The sequence below is a fragment of the Pseudopipra pipra genome, chromosome Z, assembly GCF_036250125.1.
Source record: "Pseudopipra pipra isolate bDixPip1 chromosome Z, bDixPip1.hap1, whole genome shotgun sequence".
Classification (NCBI taxonomy): Eukaryota; Metazoa; Chordata; class Aves; order Passeriformes; family Pipridae; genus Pseudopipra; species Pseudopipra pipra.
In genome coordinates, this window is record NC_087581.1 from 73,965,115 (window position 1) to 73,985,796 (window position 20,682).

Consider the following 20,682-nt stretch of genomic DNA (forward strand, 5'->3'; position numbering starts at 1 on the left):
TACACAACCTACTAATATTTACCCTTACGGAGTTTCTTTGACAGATTTTCTCAGACAGAGTCAACTATCTAACCTCAGTTATCTTTAGTGCAGTTTAAGCCGCTTAACTCCTCTTTCTGCTGTAGACACAGACTATTCCCTTCCTTTATGCAGCAGTTTTTTTACGTATTTCATGACCATCTCCTTTATTCCATCAAATCTTCTCTTCCTTACCTAAGCAGAGTTTGCCTCTCTAAGCATAAGAACAATAACCTGTAATGAAAATCAATACTGATGCCACCATCAAAAGGCCTTAATTTATGTCCTATTTATTAAAATCAACAAGAAGGGTATACCTATTCCCTGACTTAAGCTGACTTCCTTCAGGTGTACATAACTCAAATGCACCCGTGCCTAACAGTTTACAGCTTCTTTTATTCTCTTAGTTCAAACTTTTTTAAAAAGCTACTCCAACTATCCTAAATTTCAGATTTATCTTAAATAAAGTGGTAACAGCATAGATTCAGGGTGAGAAAAAGTTACACATTAATCCTACTTATGCTGGTTACCTGTAAAGACCAAGGCTTTTATTACTTTAACATTTATGTTAAATACTCAGCTTCTTGTTCCAGGCAGTTAAGTCAGATTTCCTAATTAGGATTCTAGATGGCTTCCACCTAAAAAACGTGCATAATGTTTGAAACAGAGACAGAGCGTAGCCTACAGCAGCTCCCAGGACCTAAAGCAGAAGCTGCTCCAGATCAAATTTAAGCTTATTTTTCAGTGGACAGTCATCTACACCACAAAAACTACCACCATTCACAGTGCTGCTGTGCAAGTTCAGTGTCCAAGGTTTTAAAACTGCACAACATTTACCCTTCACATAAAACACTTTATACAGTATACACAGTGTAAACCCCTACACTGATACCACATTACATCTGCAACTCACCAAAACCAAGGATTAGAGTTAAGATTTCAAGAGCAACATGAAGCCCTGGCCTCTTTTCATCATGTGTTACAAGGTACTCCTCACATGATCCCACAGCATTGGAAAATGTGACTGACTATTTGGCAAATGAGATACAACACTGTGTATCTTATAACCACTCCTCCAATCTGTGAAGAACGGTTTTCATTGAGAAGCTTTATTATATCCAGCATTCCAGGAGATAATATCTTAGTCCATACATACTGTACTGCATATTCCCAACAACTGACAAACACAATTATGCCTATAAAAATAAAAAGGGAGATGAAATCCTACACCTAGCATCACTTAATGAAAAACACCAAACAAACAAAAACTGGCGGTTCTTCACATTGACCAAGCTGAGTCGGACAGGACACTGAGGACCTACAAGTTCCACAGCTTCAGAGACAGAGCAAAATCATGGAGGGTGGGAACCCATCAAAAACTACTGGACACAAAGACACCATCCCTGCCTCAGGATATGCCTCAGTCTCTAGTACCTCAGAAAACATATGAAATATCAATCCTGTTATCCTTGGATAATTGAGATGACTGAGGGTGTCCAAACATAAGTAAAGGGAAAATAATTACAAAGCACAGCTTTTGAGCCCAGAAATAGAATTAAAGAAAGCAAAGTGCACTCAGAAAATTCTAAAAAAAGTTTAATTTAAAATTAATATATCATAGCTAACAATATATAGTCTATATGCATTACTATGCCCATATATATACACCGATTATGTAATTACATACATATTTGCATGTTGTTACATACATATTCACACCTGTAAAATGTAATTCTCTCTCACTATAGATATGAATTCATCATTTTGCCTTTAATTTCATGGAGTTACAATGTTTTATTCCATACTGCTGAAGTTCTTCAATGTTCAACTAAAATAATTAAAGTGCAAACTTTCATTTTACTGCATTACAAGATTTAGCACTGGACGGTTCATCTGAATCACCTGCACCATATTTTTTCCATAGAAAATTTTCATTTTTTTTCCAAAGAGAACCTTCACACAATTCTGTCTCTTCTGCCACTGTGGAACGAGGTGCTCTTTCACACAGCTTCTGTATGACTGCTATGTCCGTGAGCTTGCTGAGCTTCTCCTCATTCTGCTCATTCAGCATATCCCAGAAATCTTTTGGTTTCCCCTTTGATTTTTCTACTTGCCCTGAAGAGAATCTCCTCGGTGATCCTGCAGGCCCATTTCCATCACTTCTGAAGAGGTCATTGAGAATAGAGGTATCTCCAAGTAAGTCCGTAAAAGACTTTTTCTTATAAATCTGAGCTTTTCTCTCTCCGTTTTCTGACTGAGACAGGGATCTTTTTTTTGGCAGCTGTGTTCCCTCTGAGTCCTGCTGTCCTTCACAACTTTTGACAGGCAGCACCTCTGATTTACTGTTTAATGAGCCAGATGCCATAAAATCCTTGAATGCCTGACTGTTTCTCCTTTTGATATGTTGAGTAGCAACAGTGGGTGACTGTTTACATTTTGCATCAACAAACACATCTTGTGAGCAGCAGTCATTGGGAAGCTTCTCTGCTCCTCCCTTACATGTCTGCTGGGCCTGTGTCTCTGTAGTTCTGCTCAGAAGTGCTTCAGTCAATGAAGGCCTAGACTTTGATCTTCCAAAATTAACAATGGATTTTCTTTTTCTAGACTGTGCTGTACCCAGTTCTCCTCCCTCACAGTCACATAAATCTCGTACTGGTATTTCAACTGAGAAGAAAGATTCCACCTCTGGATGCTTGGAAACATAGAATTCCTTCAACATGTTCTGCCTTGTTTCTGAGGTAGCTTTTGCAATATGTTCTGCAAGGTCTTTCACTGATCCCATATTAAAGTGGGATACCATTTCCTCAAACTGTGTCCTGTAATTATCAAAAAGGAAAAATGTGTTATTCTGACACCTTTAACTAGAAACAAAAGCAGCTTTCAAGCAATTAATTCAATTCACTTACTTCACATAACCCAGAAGGTAATCAGCAGAAGTAACTCCCTTATTAGAAGCATTTTTGGTTTTTATTAGCAAAGAGAAGAAAGAATAATAACTTCAGAAAAACTGAAATTACTTTTGAATCCCAAACTACACTGTGATTTCCTCAGCTTGCGATTCAAAGACTTACTGACTGTCACTGTAGGTAAGATACCATAAGAAAGGGTCAGATTTCAGAAGGCATTTACCTACTAAAAAAGTGTAGATGGACAGATGGTTGAATGTTGGGGGTTTTTTGTTTGTTTTGTTGTTTGGTTTTTTTTAGGGAGGGAAGGCAGGGGGAGGAAATAGTTGCTCAGATTTCTTTTGAAGAAGACTTGCTAAACAAGAGTTGGATAAAAGCTTTCACAGGAGACAAGGACTGTCCACATCATCCTACCCAGTGAGTTATGGAATATATTTCTGCTAAAAGGCCAAGATCTAATTCAAAGAGATCACCTTAATTGAGTTAGCCCTAGTCTGGGGTCAGGTAACCTTACTGGAAGGCTGGAGAGGTGGCTTTACCCTCCCATGTCAGAGAAAGGATATCAAACATGTTGCCTTTCCTGAATGGGGGCTCCAAAAGGCAGCAAGATGTAACACTGTTTGCCTTAAATAGGTGACTGCAGACAACTTCCCACTCTGCCCTACAACTATAAGGGACTGAGACACAATCATCCTCACTCACTGCATGGCATACCCACATGTACACCAAGCCTAACTGCATGCCAGGTGCCAACAGATGACCTGCTTCATGTTTAAGAGTGAATGGTTTAAGCTTTTTGCCAGATACGGCTTTAGGATCTTGGAATTAACAGCCTCAGTCACTTCGTTACCTTAGAAAATTTTACCTCAACAAATCATTGAGAACTACGATTACAGTCCTGAATATTTTTAGAATGAAAGGATCTTCTTTACCTGCCTGGTAAATATTTAGAATTGTCAGTGTCTATTCTGGGAAACAAATCCAGCAGCTCTACAGTAACAGTTTGGACAGCTGAGGCCAGAGAGCTGATATGACAGATCCTGAACACTTACAGGCACTACCTACCTGTCAGTTCTCATATAGCAATTTAATTGTCTCAAGACAAAATTGAAAATACATAGGCAAGCCAAAGGAAATACGAAAATTCAATAATGTGTATGAAGAGCATGGAAAAACAGAAGAAAAACCTACATAAAAAAGCAACAGTACCTTTTCCTTTTAGTTTTTCCAAATATCTATTTTATAGGTATTTATTTACGTTTTTATGTAAATATTTGCTTAGTCAGCTCAGCTTCAGATTTCCACTTTCTATTTCCACATACCACCTGGCTCTTTTTATTGAATTTCTATCTATGTAACAATGGAATTCAAAATTCATTTTAATAACAACAATTGCTTGGGGGAAAAGGGAAAGCAAGGGAACAGAGAAATTATTATCACTCCAAAAATGAGGGGGGAAACAAAACATTAAAAAAAATACTAAAAAATATTGAGCCTCACGTTACAAAAGAAACACAAAGTCCAATTTTTTTTTAAATTAGTCTTTCAAAGAAAGTGATGAGATCTGGGCAAAACCAGTAGACAGTCAGAAGCTCACACTACAAAATGTCTTGTTTTATACAGTTTAATCACTGTTTTGTAGTTGTGCATGAAGAACATACCCTGAACACTCGTCATGATGACATCTGCACAGTTATGTGTTATACGACCATTGAACCAACCAAAATTTTACCTCAACAAATTATTGAGAACTATGATTACAGTTCTGAATATTTTTAGAATGAAGGGTTCTTCATTCTAATTTGTGTGTTCAATTAATCAGCTGCAGTACTCCTAATGCGGTGGCAGTGGAAGTTTCCCACTAGTTCCACTCTTGTCAGAGAAAACAATCAGTATTCCCTGAGTAGGGCTGAAATAAAGACAAAAGCAACAACCAGCCAGAGGGAAGTTTGTTTTAACCTTAGAATTTTACTTCCAACTCACCAAAACAGCCTCACCTGCGTATTCCTTTGGGTGTCTTTCCAATCAAGAACGTGGTTGAACCTACTCTGCATACTTTTTTCTTTCTCTGGGTCACAGGATGCCTGACATACAGATGATGTTGCTTACTGTTCATCAGCATTTCTTGCCTTCCCTTAATAATGCTCTTCTCTGCAGTGTTGTCTTCTGGGTTTTCATCATTTTCCTAGTAAAATGAGACATTGAAATCGTTAAGACAGCTCTGTCTCTGACAGAATGATGAATTCTACTGCTCCCAGTTCTCTCACTCCTAGCTAGCACTCAGACTGGGATTCACAGCTGCAAATCAGAGTCCCTACGCAGTCACAAACTTCCAGGGATGTGGAAGGGAAGTCTTGGTTCTCTGATTTCTAGAACAAAAATACAATCCTATTTACACCTAAATTATTTTTTGGAAATTCTCACAAATTTTCATCAAAATTTCCCCTTTGCCAAAAAGCAAGCCAAAGGAAATAAGAAAATTCAATAATGTGTATGAAGAGCATGGAAAAACAGAAGAAAAACCCACATAAAAAAACAATAGTACCTTTTCCTTTTAGTTTTTTCAAATAAAATCACAGGAAAGAATAGCTGCTTAGTGATGCCCTCGGTCTCCCTACTAACACTACTTTAGAGATGAAAACACAAACTGTGTTCACACCTTGTCATCTGCAGTTCAAAATTTGCTTTCAGATTTACAATGTTTCTTCTCAATGTGTTTCTATTTGATCCGTGTCCATTTCCCTCATTTCCATGGGCCGTTCACAAGGTTTTTGAGCTTTAGGATCTCACATCTGTTCTCAACTTTACTTTGGTGAGAAACCTCGAGCTAGCATACAGAGAGAGATGTTAATATTTGGGACCTACAGACATAAATTTTCACTTTAAGACAAATGCACAACTCCAAAGCTTAAAATTCTACTGCACTATTTTAAGTTACACTATACAAAACTGAAGCCAAGTCTCCAGTCGAGATAAAACCCCTATCCTCCCAATAACAGTATAATGCCAGTAACAAAATTAAGATTGAATTAGTAGTCATTACCTACAGCATAAATATTTTACAATTCTCTTGCTGGTTCTGTATACATTTGTTAAGATTTTAAATTTTTTTTTAACCAATGTATGGATAATACAGAACTTTGAAAGAAGAAAGCAATGATAGTTTTAAAATATATTTATTTTGATGGAAATTTTGCATGAAAAACATTCATAGTATTCAGATCTCACTATGCTAAGACTTGGCACATTTTCACTCTGTCAGTAAATCAGGGCTGTATAGTTTAATTCAAGAAACAGTAACTCCCATATAATACAAGACTAGCCACGTCAGTGCCTGTCTTAAAGGTATTTTAAAGTCCCATAAATGTGCATCCATCTACGTCTTTTTAAACAAGACCAAAGTATATGAGGCAGTAATACTTTGGTTTACACATCTGTTCAAACACAGAAGATTTTTAGTATCTTTGGGAAAAAAGCCAAATGCCGTAAACACACTGAAAGTCATAAAATTGCTGGTCTTTGCAGAGGAACAGAATTAATGTCAGAAGTATTGCTAATTGCAAATAAATGCACAAATGGCATATTTAGTTCAGGAAGCACAAAATTTTAAGTAGAGTGACCCACAGTGCCACACCCAAAAAAACAACATCCAAATACCACCATATACACACAAAGAGCTCCTCTTCTACCTAAATAAGCTGCTTAAAGATTTTTTTTTTCCTTAAGGTAGAAAAAGTGACTATAAAAAAGTTAGCACAAGAGCTGAAGGAGCTAATGCCAGTGAAAGCCTGTGGTCACTGTGCGATACTCATGAAAAGCTTATCTCAGTTTTCTGGAGCAAAGGCAATTGGTTAAATGGTACCCAACTGGGCTGAAACACAACGGTTGGCTCTGCTGAATTGGTGAATGTTTCAGAAATTCCAGCCCCCAACTCCCAAATCCAATAACTTCTTTTTGAAAAACAACGAACACTTCTTCAGCAAATCCAAACCACTTTTTTCAGGGTTTTTTAAAATGTTTCCATGTTTGTTAAAGGTCAAAGGTCTGCACACTGGGATGAAAATACTCCCTCTACCCTTCTCTTAGAATTATCGTGAAAAAAGCAAAAACTTCAGTCATGTTCCAGCATTGTCAACATTTCACACTATTTTGCTTTCTTTTGAATTTGACCAGATGGATTACCCTCCTTAATTTATTGTTCTCATGGCCAATATCTTTCCAAATTTCTTTTAATGTTTGCCCTCTAACTCACTGATTTCATGATGAAAACTTCCTTTCAGCAGCTTTCTATATTTTCTGTTCCTCGAGCACCTTCTCTAACAAACCAGTGTGTCCCCATTATTTGTTTCTACATAAAATCCCACCATGACTGTACAGCACTGGTCACCTTCACCTGAATTATCACATATATTACATGTGAAAGACAGTCTCCTAATGTAAGACTGAAATTAAGAGAATTTGACTCAACTAGGAGCATCAGACTCTTGTTCTGACACTACTGATACCAGCACATTTTAACTATTTATATTGTTAATGTCACACCCTTTATGAATCAATAAATGCTAGGACCAAGAGAATGAAATAATAAAGGAAATAAAACCCCTTCACTGTATGCTATAGCACACATATATCATACACTGTCTGCTAAATGTATTTTAAAATAATTTTGACAGGGAGAATGACAGCAATCATGAAAGCAGTTAGTCTTTACTAAATATTTAAATACATTAAAGACAGTAAGCTTTTGCAGTGCACTTTAAGAAATTTCAGCTGTTCAAAGGGGAAACGTTTCACTTTAACTGGAAAACATACTTACTGGTCATCTGATAAATTAAGTGTGCCTATACTGAATTATCTGTAAAACCATTACACATTTCTGTATCCACATTTTCTCCTTTCCATAAAAAACTTTGGGGGCAGCAGGGGAAGGTGCAGTGAAATAATTACATTGACATCAAAGATAAAAATCTGTCTCCTGCTGCCTAAGTATGGAAGTTTTAAAACTAGTATGCACCTACCAAAACCAATTCTTGTCTATCTTTGACAGTACAAAACTTCAGTATCTGTTCTTCCTATAACAGGCATAAAGAAGCAGCTCAATATTCTGGAGCAATGAATGCTAATTCATGTATAAGCATCTTTAGACATGACTGAGATGACTGGCCACCCTGAGCCAGCAAATTCACTCCCTTTCTTTACTCCCTTCTAGTAAAGCAAATACACCAAGATTAAAAGGTGTGGGAGTTAGATGAGAAGAGAAAAAAGAGGAGAGAGAGGAGAGAGAGGAGAGAGAAAAGAGAGAAAAGAGAGAAAAGAGAGAAAAGAGAGAAAAGAGAGAAAAGAGAGAAAAGAGAGAAAAGAGAGAAAAGAGAGAAAAGAGAGAAAAGAGAGAAAAGAGAGAAAAGAGAGAAAAGAGAGAAAAGATAGGCTCAGGGATACTTTTTTTTTTCAAGCTGCCTCATATCTGTGGCAATTCACTGAGTCACCAGATTTGGAGGATAATGAACGTTCTTCAACAGCCTGAATCTGAAGTTGAAAATATGTTTGCATAATTATTCTTCAGCCATAGCTGCACCGTGTCTGACCATCTTCCTCTCTTTTACTGCCTAATCACCCAAAGTATCCCTGCAGTATCTTGCCAGATACTGACTTCCAGTCAGCAATAACCCCCTGATTTCCCAACTCGCAGCTGAAACAATGTTATGAGGTTTTTCTCTTCAGGTATGTGTGAGACCATTGCTGTCAGATACCCAGGACACACACTTACACCGCACAGTTCCACTGTTCGTTTTCATTTCTCAAACAAACAAGAATGGCCTTCTCAAATGGCTTGTTGCCTTGCAGTCCCCCAAAATAATATAAAGCATGAAGCACAATGAATTCAGGGTGACTGAACTCTTAAAACACATCTTACAAGCAAATAAACCCTTATGCCATATCCTACTTTGTATTTTCCCACTCTCCTCAAAACGTGAAGGCAATACATGACTTTGTATATACATTTGTGATTTGCAGTTGGTTTTGGATGATTATTGATAATTTGATCATTTGCTACTGCATTCCAGTCTCATTATCTACCCAAATTACAATTCTATATAGTTTTTCTTTTTTTCTTCCTTTTCTTCGCCCCCCCCCCCCCCCCGGAAGTTTTTCTGATATTATGTGTGAGTTACTATGACCTTTTCATATGCTTTTCTTGAATATATGCTGAATTATGCTTCAAGTTACAATAAGGGTTAAGATTTATTATGGCTCTAAATTACTCCTCCAAAATACTTTGCCAAACGAAGAGACCAGTAAAATTAAAGTTAATAAAACTAAAGAAATTTTAGAGTAATATGTACTAACTTTGCTCTGCTTGTTCCAAACAGCTTTTCTGCATAAATAAACTGAGATGGAGGACATTCCACAAACTCTGCTCTTTTGCATGGTAGTGGAGAATTGACTACTAAAGTCAACTGTGAACAAATTGTGCTCTCTCTACTTCACATTTGTTTCCAAGTCTGTTTCTTCTACAATCAGGTAACAGAGCAAGAATTTTTTATTTGGAGTAGTTTTATTTAAGTTGTTGAGCCTTTAGCAAAGATAATTGCTATATGACAGATCACTGTCTTGCAACAAAAACATGATTTTAAATCAACATATTATCATATTATCGATAAATCAACATTTATTATTATTGTTGAGAATGAGAGGAGATAGTCAGCCTGTCTCAGAATTCAAAGTTTAAACTAACTGCTTACTCCAGCAGAAGTCTGTGGACTTACTCCTATCTTCTTTCACCTTCTCAGCCTTCCATCAAACAGGAGCAAAACCAAAGGCCACGCACATTTATCATAATGAAAATGCCACTCAACGAATGCCACATATGAACTGAATACATTTAAAAAACACGACCAAAAGCCATACTGGAATGTTTAAACTGAAAAAGTAAACTCAAAAAAGCAGCATTACAGGCCAATCATGTGGGAACAATTCTTTTAAAGCTGAAGAGTTCACCATCCTAGAAGAGCAAAGATAAAGGCATGTTATCTCCCAAAAGCCTACTCTTTGTAAAGAACCATCTAAACTTGTTGAATCTGATAGCTGTGCAAACACAGTGCAATCAGAGTTCCTACAACTGATAGAAAGTCTTTGTTTACATAATCTACAAAATGTCAATGTAATACAAATAAGATAAAGAGGAGTTCTTAATGACACAACTTTTGTATTTACAGTATTCTCAACAGTACTTAAATGTGCAGCGGAGATACAAAGGGCACGGTTTTTCCTAGGCTGACAGCATGCTTAGTTTTTTCATTTACACCACATTGCAATAACATAAAGAGGGGTTTACCATTAATCCAGGTTTTACTACAAAGCATCTCGTTATTTCTCTGTCAAACACTGGCAATAGTGCCAAATGTCTGTCATCCAATTTAGAGGATTAAGTCTTCCTTTATAGTGCAATTCTTGTACAAATTTATAAAAATACAGATAAAGTTTCTTAGAGCTGGTCACAGTCTATATTTTGGCCTGAATTCCTGCCGCAAAGGTTGAATATGACAGCTGGCAGGAAGCTGAGGGAAGAATATATCCTCCCCCTTTTCAGTCACCACATTTCTGTTGCCATAGTGATTAATCCTCAATTGAATGGCTGTCTTTGTACATTTCTTTTCAGTAGAACTTAAAGTAAACTTAAGTTGAAAACATGCAGTTGACTAAAAAAGAGACTCTACATATTCAACAGGTACAGTACAGGGTCTCCCGACTAACACTTTTCCACATACTAAAAAGTGAAAATTAGCTCCCATGTGGGACATCATCAGTTTTCCAAATTATTTAGTGTGTCCTGTTCCCATTTTCTGTCTTTTTTTGTGAAACATCCAAGCCTTCTCCAAAGATTTCCCCAGGCTCACTCAACACCCCCATCACCCTGGATTCCAACTGAAGAAGTACTACACAAATTCAGCTTTACAGGAATTAGAGAAAGCCTATCCCAGACTTCCATACTGGTGTCAAACATTTCATATAGGCTGTTTTTGCCAATTAACATAGAAATTAATAAGGAAATTCATTAAGGAATGTAGTCATTTAATTGAGAATAGACTAGAAACACTAGAAAGAAGATATTTAATCTCGCCTCCAGGAAGTTTCTCCTTCTTATGGGAAGTATGAAAAAGTTTCACAGATAACAGTGCAAGTTATCAAAAAACTGAAGTAAGTAAAAAACTTCTGCACTGAAAATCAGCCAAGTTGTTTTGGAACTTGGAGCTCATCAAAAACAAAAAATAAATCAAAAATATCAATACTTACTAAATGACTAAGATCTTAGTGAAGCTCTTAACACTTTCAATTCCCCCTCCTGCAAATTAGTAAAGTCAGAATAATTTTGAGCAATATATCTCATGAATTCTCAAGACTATTTTTTTTCCTCTGGAAGGCTGAAATAACTGTATGTCTGCTCTGAAAATTATGGTCTGGCTTTGTAAGTCCACCATGTCCAGTCTACAGGTTCATTTCACATGTTTGCTTTTAGAAGCTTTTGTTTTCCATATGCTTCTCTCTGTGGTTACACAAGATAGCCCTTTTTTTGTTTTCAGCTATGTCCTTAGCAAATAGTGACGTGGTAATAGAGACACTAATCTTCTATTTTTTTAATGAAACCACAATGAATATTTAATTAAGTCTCTTTGTTCAGAGAAAAGGTAGCTGGGGTATACAAATACTGGGCACAGGTAAAATTAAGAGCAGATTGGGTACTTACTACTGAATAAAAAATAAACTTGACTGAAGCCTGCAGTTCAAAAGGTTAAGAGAGACTTGACTGTGAATTACACCAGTGCAACCATGTAGATCTAACACAGACCTTCTAAACTCTAATTAGGGAAAGAAACTATCACCAAGATGAACTTTGGGCTAAGTAAAAGTGTTCAAGTCTTACATTTTTGTACAACTAATTTAAATCCAAGTTCATTAGTTACTCATGTTCTTAAACAAGGTGCTCTACATACCTTCAAATTTCTCTCCTGAAGAATAAGACTTGCTGCCCCACCACCCTTTATACCTTGGCTCTCAAGGATCTTCTTCTCATGCAACCTCTCTCACTTTCAAAGCAGAGTCCTCACAGGTTTTGCAGTCTGCTCCAGCTTTAAGCAGTTTCTACAGCTCAAGCAACTACATTAGTCTCCATGCTTCAGCAGAAACGAAAGCACTAATAAACCTAATTTATACTCCTTTTAGCTACTACAGGTAGAAAAACAGGAAGCATACATTGTTTTCTACTGCTTTCCAGCAATTTATTTTTAGTTTACTCGCTCACCTAGTTTCCATAAATTAGCCATTGAAACTAAAGAACTTAACAGAGGCTATAAAAGTTTATATATATTTAGTGAAGTAAAAATGTGATGTGATGACTAGTCAATAGCAAGAAATCAGCATGTCAATGTTCTTACAGGAGGTTATTGATTATTTTTGCTTATTATAACCACTTATTATCACTGTCATTCCAGATTAATATGGAAACATGAAACAAAAATATTTCACTCAAGTGCTCAACCAAGATTTGGAGGAATTTGTATCTCCCAACTTGCAATTCATCCACTTCAATGGAATAATTCTAGTTTTTAAGAATTCTGGAACCCCTTTCACAGAGATATTAGTGATTACTTGAAAAATGTATTTGAAATACATTAAATCAGAAATGCATTATCACAGACAGCCTGCTGAGTGAAACTGTAAAGCAGGAAGACAGAGTTGGCACAAAGGACATTTTACTTTTTGGTCCTAAGCAGACTTATCTATGAAATGAAAGGAAAATAACTTTTCCACTTCTGCTTAGAAATAAGAGAGTTTGATTATGTGTGCTTAGGAAGGGACATAAATATTATCAGGGAAAAAATATTATTCAGGAGCCTTCATGACACTATCAAATAAAGCTTCCATATAAATACACTGTAAAAATAGCTTCTAATTATGATCATTGATACCCAGAGCAATCAAACAGCTACACAGGAGTTTCTGAGAAACTCCATTAGACCAATGATGCCAGAAAATGACATAAGTGAGGAATTTTGTCTGATAGAACTCTGCTCTCCTCTCAATAACTATCAGTTTTAAATTAACATTCCAGCATTCAAAACTATAATTTTATTTACTTAAAACAATGATGGAAATTCAAATTACTCACCTGTATTTTTAGTATTACATACAATGCTACTTTAATCTGTCAAAAAAGCCTTTTATTAGACTTTATATAAAAGCAGCATTCTTTTTATAATGCAAGTAGTTGCTCTGACAGTGAATGTCCTGACTTAAACTAATGGGAAATAAGTAAAAATGACCAGCAAAGACTGATGGTCAGAAGCACAACAATAGCCATGTTTTTCCCAAAATGCCTTCTAAAGTAAAACAAAGTAATAAAGAATCTCTTAAAGTTGTCTGTGAAGCTCTGACAGCTCTTTTTTTAAGCAGAGCAGAAAAAAAATTCAGAGTGCCACATCTAAGAATAGGCCATGATCTAGGGATTATTTCTGGATTGGTGCCTCTAGAGTAAAAGAAATAACAGGAAGTGAAGGAAGAGGCAGACTTCTCTATAATTTTTGATATTTTTCTTCCTACTTAGTTCTCCAAGAGAAGTGATACTACTGTTCCTTCTGAGCAACAAATTTATATCTTATAAAAACTGACAAGTTAATCAAGAGAAGTTGATTTCTAATACTTCCACTCACATAAAATAAGCTCTAAGTTACAGGAACAAAACAAACTTTTTGAACAGAGGCGGATCAACAGACTTTTAGACAATATACTCCCTTTAAAAGTTTTCTTTCATTTATATTTGAGTTTAATAATGTTGTCAGCCCGTGCCAATTAATAAGTACCTTTCTACAGTACTCTTGAGTATTTTTGACCAACTTTTCTGTTAATGAGGGACATTCTAATGCAAATATGTTAGAATTAAAAAGCCTCACTTTTACTGGTTCTCCTGGTTTGATCTTCCCAGTCTAAAAATTCTTTGGCAACTGTGCTAATGGCTTAATTAAATACAGTACAAGAACAACAACAACAACACTGGAAGAAACTCTTCCAGCCACTGCGGATGTTCAACACACCAGAACAACATAGATGTATGTCTACAATTTCTATAATGATTGCTAACAAGTCTGTGAAGACTAAGCTGCACATTCACCAATTACTTGTTCTGTGCTTGTGGTTTATCTTAAGCATCAGCCTCGGGAACTGCAAATGTTTATTACAAGAGAAACAACAAAGTACCCGGATAATCAGAGTAGATTAAAACCACTAGGTAAAGGGAACAAAAATCTGGAAGCTCTACCTGAATTTATTCCAGATTTGTATGTATTCCCAATGCAATCAAACAAGATGCATGACCAACAAAAAGCATTAAATGTATCTGTCCCTGCAAATAAGCACTCCCAGGAAACTCTAGTGGTATGTTTCAGACATTAGACAACCTGACTCACTACAGCAATTGCACACATTCAGCTCCCCAAAAAAGCCTGCAAACTGATTTATGTTTGACTTTCTATGCTACAGAGTTTTCCAGAATGTACTGTGGCAACTGGATTTTTTTAAACCGGATCCAGGACAAGCCAAAGAATTTTCAAGGCTCAAATGAGAAAAACATGGCACAGAATTTGATTTCAAACACCCAATCTTTAATCTTACCATTTCTCTCACAGAAAAATCCCACAGAGGGTGCTGTGCTGCTTAAAAGCCACCCCAAAAACCAACAGTCATTTATTAGACTTCCAACTGAGCCTTCTCCTCCTCCCATCCTCAATGGCTTTGATCATTCATGGTGGCCATTAACAGAAAAACAAGTCTTTCGGAGTTTTTTAAGATGAAAAACGAGGGTAAAAAAAAAGAGTTAAACCAACATTTCCAAACATTTCTCTTTACCTTGGCACTACAGACAGCAACATTAGCAGGAAGCTGGGAAAACTGCTTCAACTCAAACACGTCTCGCACTGCCCACCGGCTCAGGTGATTTTCAGCCTTGCTGGATCCCACCACGTTCTGATTGGAATGAATATATGCCACCTCTTGAACACCATCTGAGACATCAGGAGAAAGACAGAATCAAAAATGTTGGTTATTCCAAAACTTCGAAAGCACACGGTTCCACCGAAGGAAACTGTAATTAAGAAAAAAAAATTACATCGAAGTCAGAAAATTTGTTCTGATTTTACTCAGCACCAAGTTTCTCAGCTCTATGAAATGAACAACAATCATCAGACTTACTTGGATTTAAACTTGGTTTAAAACTACTTCAATTTCCATGTGTGCTTTTTTCAGATGGACAAGGAAGTTTCAAAGCATCTATGGTTTAATGGCTGCAATATTAATGTTTAAAATTAAGTCTTTTACAGAATCAAGCCTTGCACGTGGTATTTCAAACTCCCAGATCACTTTTTTTTTCCATGTACGTTTTTATTTAACAGCTCTGTAAAGACTTTTAAGGTTCTGCAGTTCGAATATTTCATTTGTGAATTCTTAATACATCTTTGATCTTAGCATTGTTCAAGAGACAGTCAGTCTTTAACATAGTATTACAAAGCAGTCTGTCACCCCAGAGGACAGGAAAGTAAGACTAATAGGTAAAAAGAAAGACACAAAAAGATATTACTAACTAATTCAGCAGAGCATTTACCAGCATCCTGTAACAAACAGCATGTATAGCAAGAAGAACTTAGAGCCTGCAGACAATGGTAAATTAAACCTACGTTATTACTTACTTTGAAATAAAACCAAAGAAATTAAATTACTAGTTACCTAAATATCTATCCATTGATTCCATTTTTTGCTCTTGATGCTCAAATTCATTTTTTCTTGCAGAAGTTCTATGCACAGCATAACTGCCAGACTCCATTTGTGCAACAGAGGTATCTTGAATAGGATTCAGTGTTTTAGACCGAAACTGAACTCTGCCTCTCTGTCTTTTACACTTATGGCTTTGCTTTCTGGCCTCAGTTTTCTCAGCTGGAAAATCATCTTCAGAGGATGAAAATTCATCTATATTCTGTGAATCACTTTCTTTTTGTTTTCTACTGGGCTTCTTTGCTTGTAGCAGAGATTTGGAGACATTATCTAGTTCATGTTTAAGGGCACATCTTTCCTTGTGTTTTGGAAAGCTGAAAGATTCTAGCTCTCTTGATTTAGAATCCTGGGAAAGTTCGATATCATCAGATTCATCACTTATGTCACTTGCTCCTTTCAAACCTGGGTCATCCTTGATGTCTTCAAAAGATGACTCAACACTGTGGAACCCAAACTGCCTACTGGCTCCCTTAAACACAAACCCAGCTTTTTCTTTTGCTAACTCTTTGCAATTTCCAGATGTTGACCTGTGTATTTCAACTTTTTTAGTAGGCACTGCTTGAACTTGAGTAGGAAAGATGACATCATAACCCTCCTCAGAACTACTTCCAGTCTCCAAGACTGTATCAGGTTGCTTGGAAAGGCCTTGATCCTCATTTTCTCTGTCCCCTTCCTCCTCAGAGCCTGAGAAATCAAGCCAGTCTGTACCATGCATATCTTTTTTATCAGTTCCATCTGCTGCCAGAACAGCTTTCCCATGCTCCAAAACAGGCACACTGCTTTGGCATTTCTGAAAATCACTGTGCTTGCTATTTATGTTTTTTCTTACAGTCTGATCATCAGAAGGCCACTGATGAGAATTATAATTATCATCCCCTTCTGAGGTAGCTTCAATTTCTCTCTGCAACAACTTAGAGAATCCACACTGCATTAAAGAAAGCTGACCCTTTGCTACCATTAAATTATTTGCATTGCAACGCTTCCTTCTGTCACATTTTTTCACAGAAGTTTCCAGAACATCATCATCACTGAAGTCATCCCAAAAATCTGTTTCTTCTCTGTTTAATTGTGCCTGAGCGCTTTGGGGATCTCCATCTTCTTTACAGTCTGCTTGTTCATACTAAAAAAAAAAAAAAAATTACATCAGAGCTATTTAACATTAATAGTATATGGAACACACTTAATTTCAAAGCAGTGTAAAAAAAAGTGGATTTTCACTATCTTACTCAAGCAAAAAATACACAGTGGTATTACAAAATGCAAATAGAAAGCAAATACAAAATAAATCATAATGAGAAATTATTAAAGTCTCTGGCAGTTGAAAATTTTTAGCAGAAAAATAATGAAAATAACCAATAATTTTGGTTAAAAATCAGATATTAGATAAATACTTAATATTACATATTAGAGACAATATATGCTGCACACTACTAAAACAAGCTATATCTTCACAATCTACATCCATATTTTTCAAGTTTATACTAATCTCATTGCTACTTTTCATCTTTCAAAGGTAGTTTGAAAGGTGACTTCATGATTCAAACCTTAATATTGTGTAATAACAGTCATTTAAAAAAAAAATCTCACTGCAGTGGTTAACCACCTTGTATATGGGGGCCAACATTAAAATAGTCATGAGCACACAACAGTCCACTCTAAAATTAGTTGAGGCCTACTGTAATCAAACAGAATTACACCCAGGCAACTTTTAAACATTTTGAAGATACCAAAGTCCAGAACACAGCTACAAAACTCTGTACTACTGAGACAAGAATTATGACAACCTGTAAATGGAAAGTCAGAAGGGTAAACACTAAAATTTGGTACATGAAGAGATGTTTTAAAATTAATATATAAATCCTGGTATCATCCTGCTCATCAAAAAGTATTCAACATAAGCTTAGAAAGCTACTGTTTATCACCAAGTCCAACATGAGATCACAACCATATAGTGATGTATTATCAATGAGCTATGATCAATAAGTTATGATCAATGTGAGGGCACATATTAAATTAATAATTAATACTGACATTTACTCATAGAAATCTCCAACAGGCATAAGAGATGGCAGCTAATTTTTTACACCATTCAGTGTGATCTAATCTAATACTATCTTTACTCTTGCAGGCCATATTACAGACCTAACTGCTTGCTTCCCTGAGTACCTGAACACAGTGTTCAGCCACAAACATTCCTATAAATACAATACTCCTATTAAAACCAATCTTTTCAGGAAAAAAAAAAAAAAAAAACGTGTTCCAGAAGAAGACCATTATGTAATTACATACATTAAAAAAAGGACAGTATTTACCAGACCACTGACTTGATGGGAATCACTGTCTCATTGTCTGACTACAACTAAACAGCCTGAAGCTTTCAACAGTCTAAACCAATTGCTCTCCTTTCCACAATTCCCTAAAGAAAATCTTCTAAACAACAGGGTAAAAGTATTATCAGCCTAACAACTGCAGTACCAGAAACTAGAGGGACTGTCATTCTCTGGCCCACAGCCCACAAGGACATCTCACCTTCTCTGAGCTGCACGGAGCACTCTCTTCCTTCAGCCAGGTAGTTGCTGTCATGACTCCTGCTTCCACCTGCCCTTCCCTCTGAAACAATCAAATATTTAATTAACATCAACAGATACTGGTTTTGCTACATATAAAAGGCAAGCCCAGGAAAAAATACCCAAAGGCTTTTTCTTTCCTTCTACAGAGGTGTAGAAGCACAATTAGCAAAGTCCAGACTAAATCCTAGCACATGCAAAATAACAAAATAATGGGAAGGATGGAAAGAAACCTGGAATAAAGCTACAATAAATTTCAAGATGCAAGCTAGCTGCAGCAAACATGCCTTACACAAAAAGGTATAATACTGCATATACTTGAAATCAGTTTAAACTATGGAATTGGGCCAACAGGCTTTTCAGAGTAACTAAGAAATTAATTTTAAAATATGAAGCCTCGTAAGTTATTTACTTACTTCCACCCTATAACATTCTAAAATACCGCATTGTAAAATACATTTTATTAAACAGGTTTTGACACCTCAAAATGTACTATGAAAAGGTTACTATGATCACAAAAAATATTTTTATGACCAGAATTCCAGCTTAAAAGGTCAGCCTGAGCTATTGATGAATAAAAGATATCTGCGCACAAAGCTGACAACATGTGAAAGTATCAAAATATAAGTTAAATAATTTTTATTAAGAAATATATTAGCAAATTTATGAGAATTATAATCCAAGCTTTTTCCATTCTTTGATTTAAAACAATTTAGTCCTCTACATCAGAGTGAGAAATTAGCATGTCTATTTCATTTAAGTCACTGCATAGACAAGCACTGTTCCAGTTTCACCATTCTGTTTTATAGTTTTTCCATTCAAAACGACAACAAAAGAATCTCCCGAGGAAAGAAAAAATGTAAAACTAATTCCAAAAGTAAAAGGATAGCACTTCACACCTCCAGGATGTCTTTGGTAAGACAGGACCCATGAATCCTAAGTTTGAAAAGGTTGTGGATCCCAAAAAGCTCTCCCTGGTGTTCCTTTGATCCTTGCACTGCCTCGAAATATCTCTTGGCATTTTCACTTCCAATGACCGCACAGTGAAGTTGCTAAAACAGAATAACACGAGAGATTTGAGAAGAGTTTGCTGCAACAACACGTCAGAATTTCCTGGCTCCCACATTATATACACAGCTTTAGCTGGAGCAGGGAGAAATTCCTAAGAGAGGATGTTTTAATTTCCCTGGCAGATCCTGGTATAATAGACTGTGGTACAATATACACCTGCTTGGTTTTACTGAATTTTCAAAAATTTAAATATTTGAAGCCTTTTACTGTATCGTTGGCTAATATCAGACACCAACTATACACACTAGAAGCACTCCTCTATACCTTGACTGCTTAGCTTTCCTCAGTACTAAATTGTAACTATTCTTTTACTGTCTTGTATGTTTACTTAGTAAGGGAATGCAATCCAAGCGTAGCCAAAAAAAAAGAATCTCAGATTTACTATTCCTTCCTTTATTGCTTCTTAATTAACTTGAGAAACACAAGTCAATTTGAAAGGAAAAAAAAAAAGGCAAGGAGCCTTTCAAGAATATTTATGCATGGTTTTTGGAAATCCAAACAGACAATATCCAGGTCTTCTTTTCCTACAAGTTCACCAACTCCCAAGGCCTCTGTGAAGCAGGCTTCCATCCTTCAGGATTTTAGTGAATGGAGCTGGCTGTAATCTGCTACTGCTCATTTTGTCAGCCTTTCTGACACTTCTCCTACCGATTCCCGCTGTTGAAACGACTCCTCAAAAGTACTTTGCACATCAAAACTTTGAAAGAGGATCCTCTCTACATTTTCCCATGAATGTGGATGTGAAGAATACATAAGTAAGGTGGTTTTTTTTGCAAGGAATGCTCTTTCAAATCTTGCTAAAGTAACAGTCATAGAGCAGTACAATTCATACTCCTGATATGTTAAAAATGTAAATTATTAGCTTTTATATTTTTGGACCACTGTCCCTCAAAAACAGATTTTGGACTTACCATGCATTATATTTAACTTGCCTTGTTAGTATATGATTTCAACTACTAATGCATCTTCTTAATTCTGAGCTTCTGACACAGAATCTCTGCAAATTGCCCAATTACCTGTTACCACCTCAGCCCATCACCTACTTCGTTTTACTTTTCCTTAACAAGTTTTGTCTTTTTTATTTACATAATTCTGTCAAAATTAAACAGAACTCTAATGGCTGCTTGGCTTCTACAAAACACGGAATTTGAGTGAGATGAAAGTCACCATTACACTTTGAAAGTAGGATTTTAAAGCAAGCCATACACATTACTGGGAGCAGTTCAAGATTGGATCTGTCAGGTTTTTGACTATCTGCTCTGTGAAATCAGAGGATCTTAGAACTTTATTCTTACTTGTCA

General features: G+C 36.2%; 1 protein-coding gene across 5 annotated transcripts in view; it reads right to left on the minus strand.

Annotated features, from left to right (window-relative positions):
• Positions 1 to 1,601: 1,601 nt before the first annotated feature.
• The window catches only part of ERCC6L2 (ERCC excision repair 6 like 2), a 49,803-nt gene continuing 30,722 nt past the window's right edge, over positions 1,602 to 20,682 (minus strand). For 3 of the 5 annotated variants that reach the window (XM_064642490.1, XM_064642491.1, XM_064642492.1), the window contains 6 exons: positions 19,210 to 19,362; positions 18,273 to 18,353; positions 15,699 to 16,863; positions 14,826 to 14,980; positions 4,922 to 5,109; positions 1,602 to 2,834 (listed from right to left, as the gene is read on the minus strand). In XM_064642490.1, the coding sequence (XP_064498560.1) occupies positions 1,871 to 2,834; positions 4,922 to 5,109; positions 14,826 to 14,980; positions 15,699 to 16,863; positions 18,273 to 18,353; positions 19,210 to 19,362 (2,706 nt within the window). In that variant the 3' untranslated portion in view covers positions 1,602 to 1,870. Of the gene's footprint in view, positions 2,835 to 4,921; positions 5,110 to 5,583; positions 5,752 to 14,825; positions 14,981 to 15,698; positions 16,864 to 18,272; positions 18,354 to 19,203; positions 19,363 to 20,682 lie in introns of those variants that run through there. The other 2 variants (XR_010426880.1, XM_064642493.1) reach the window with 2 other exon arrangements.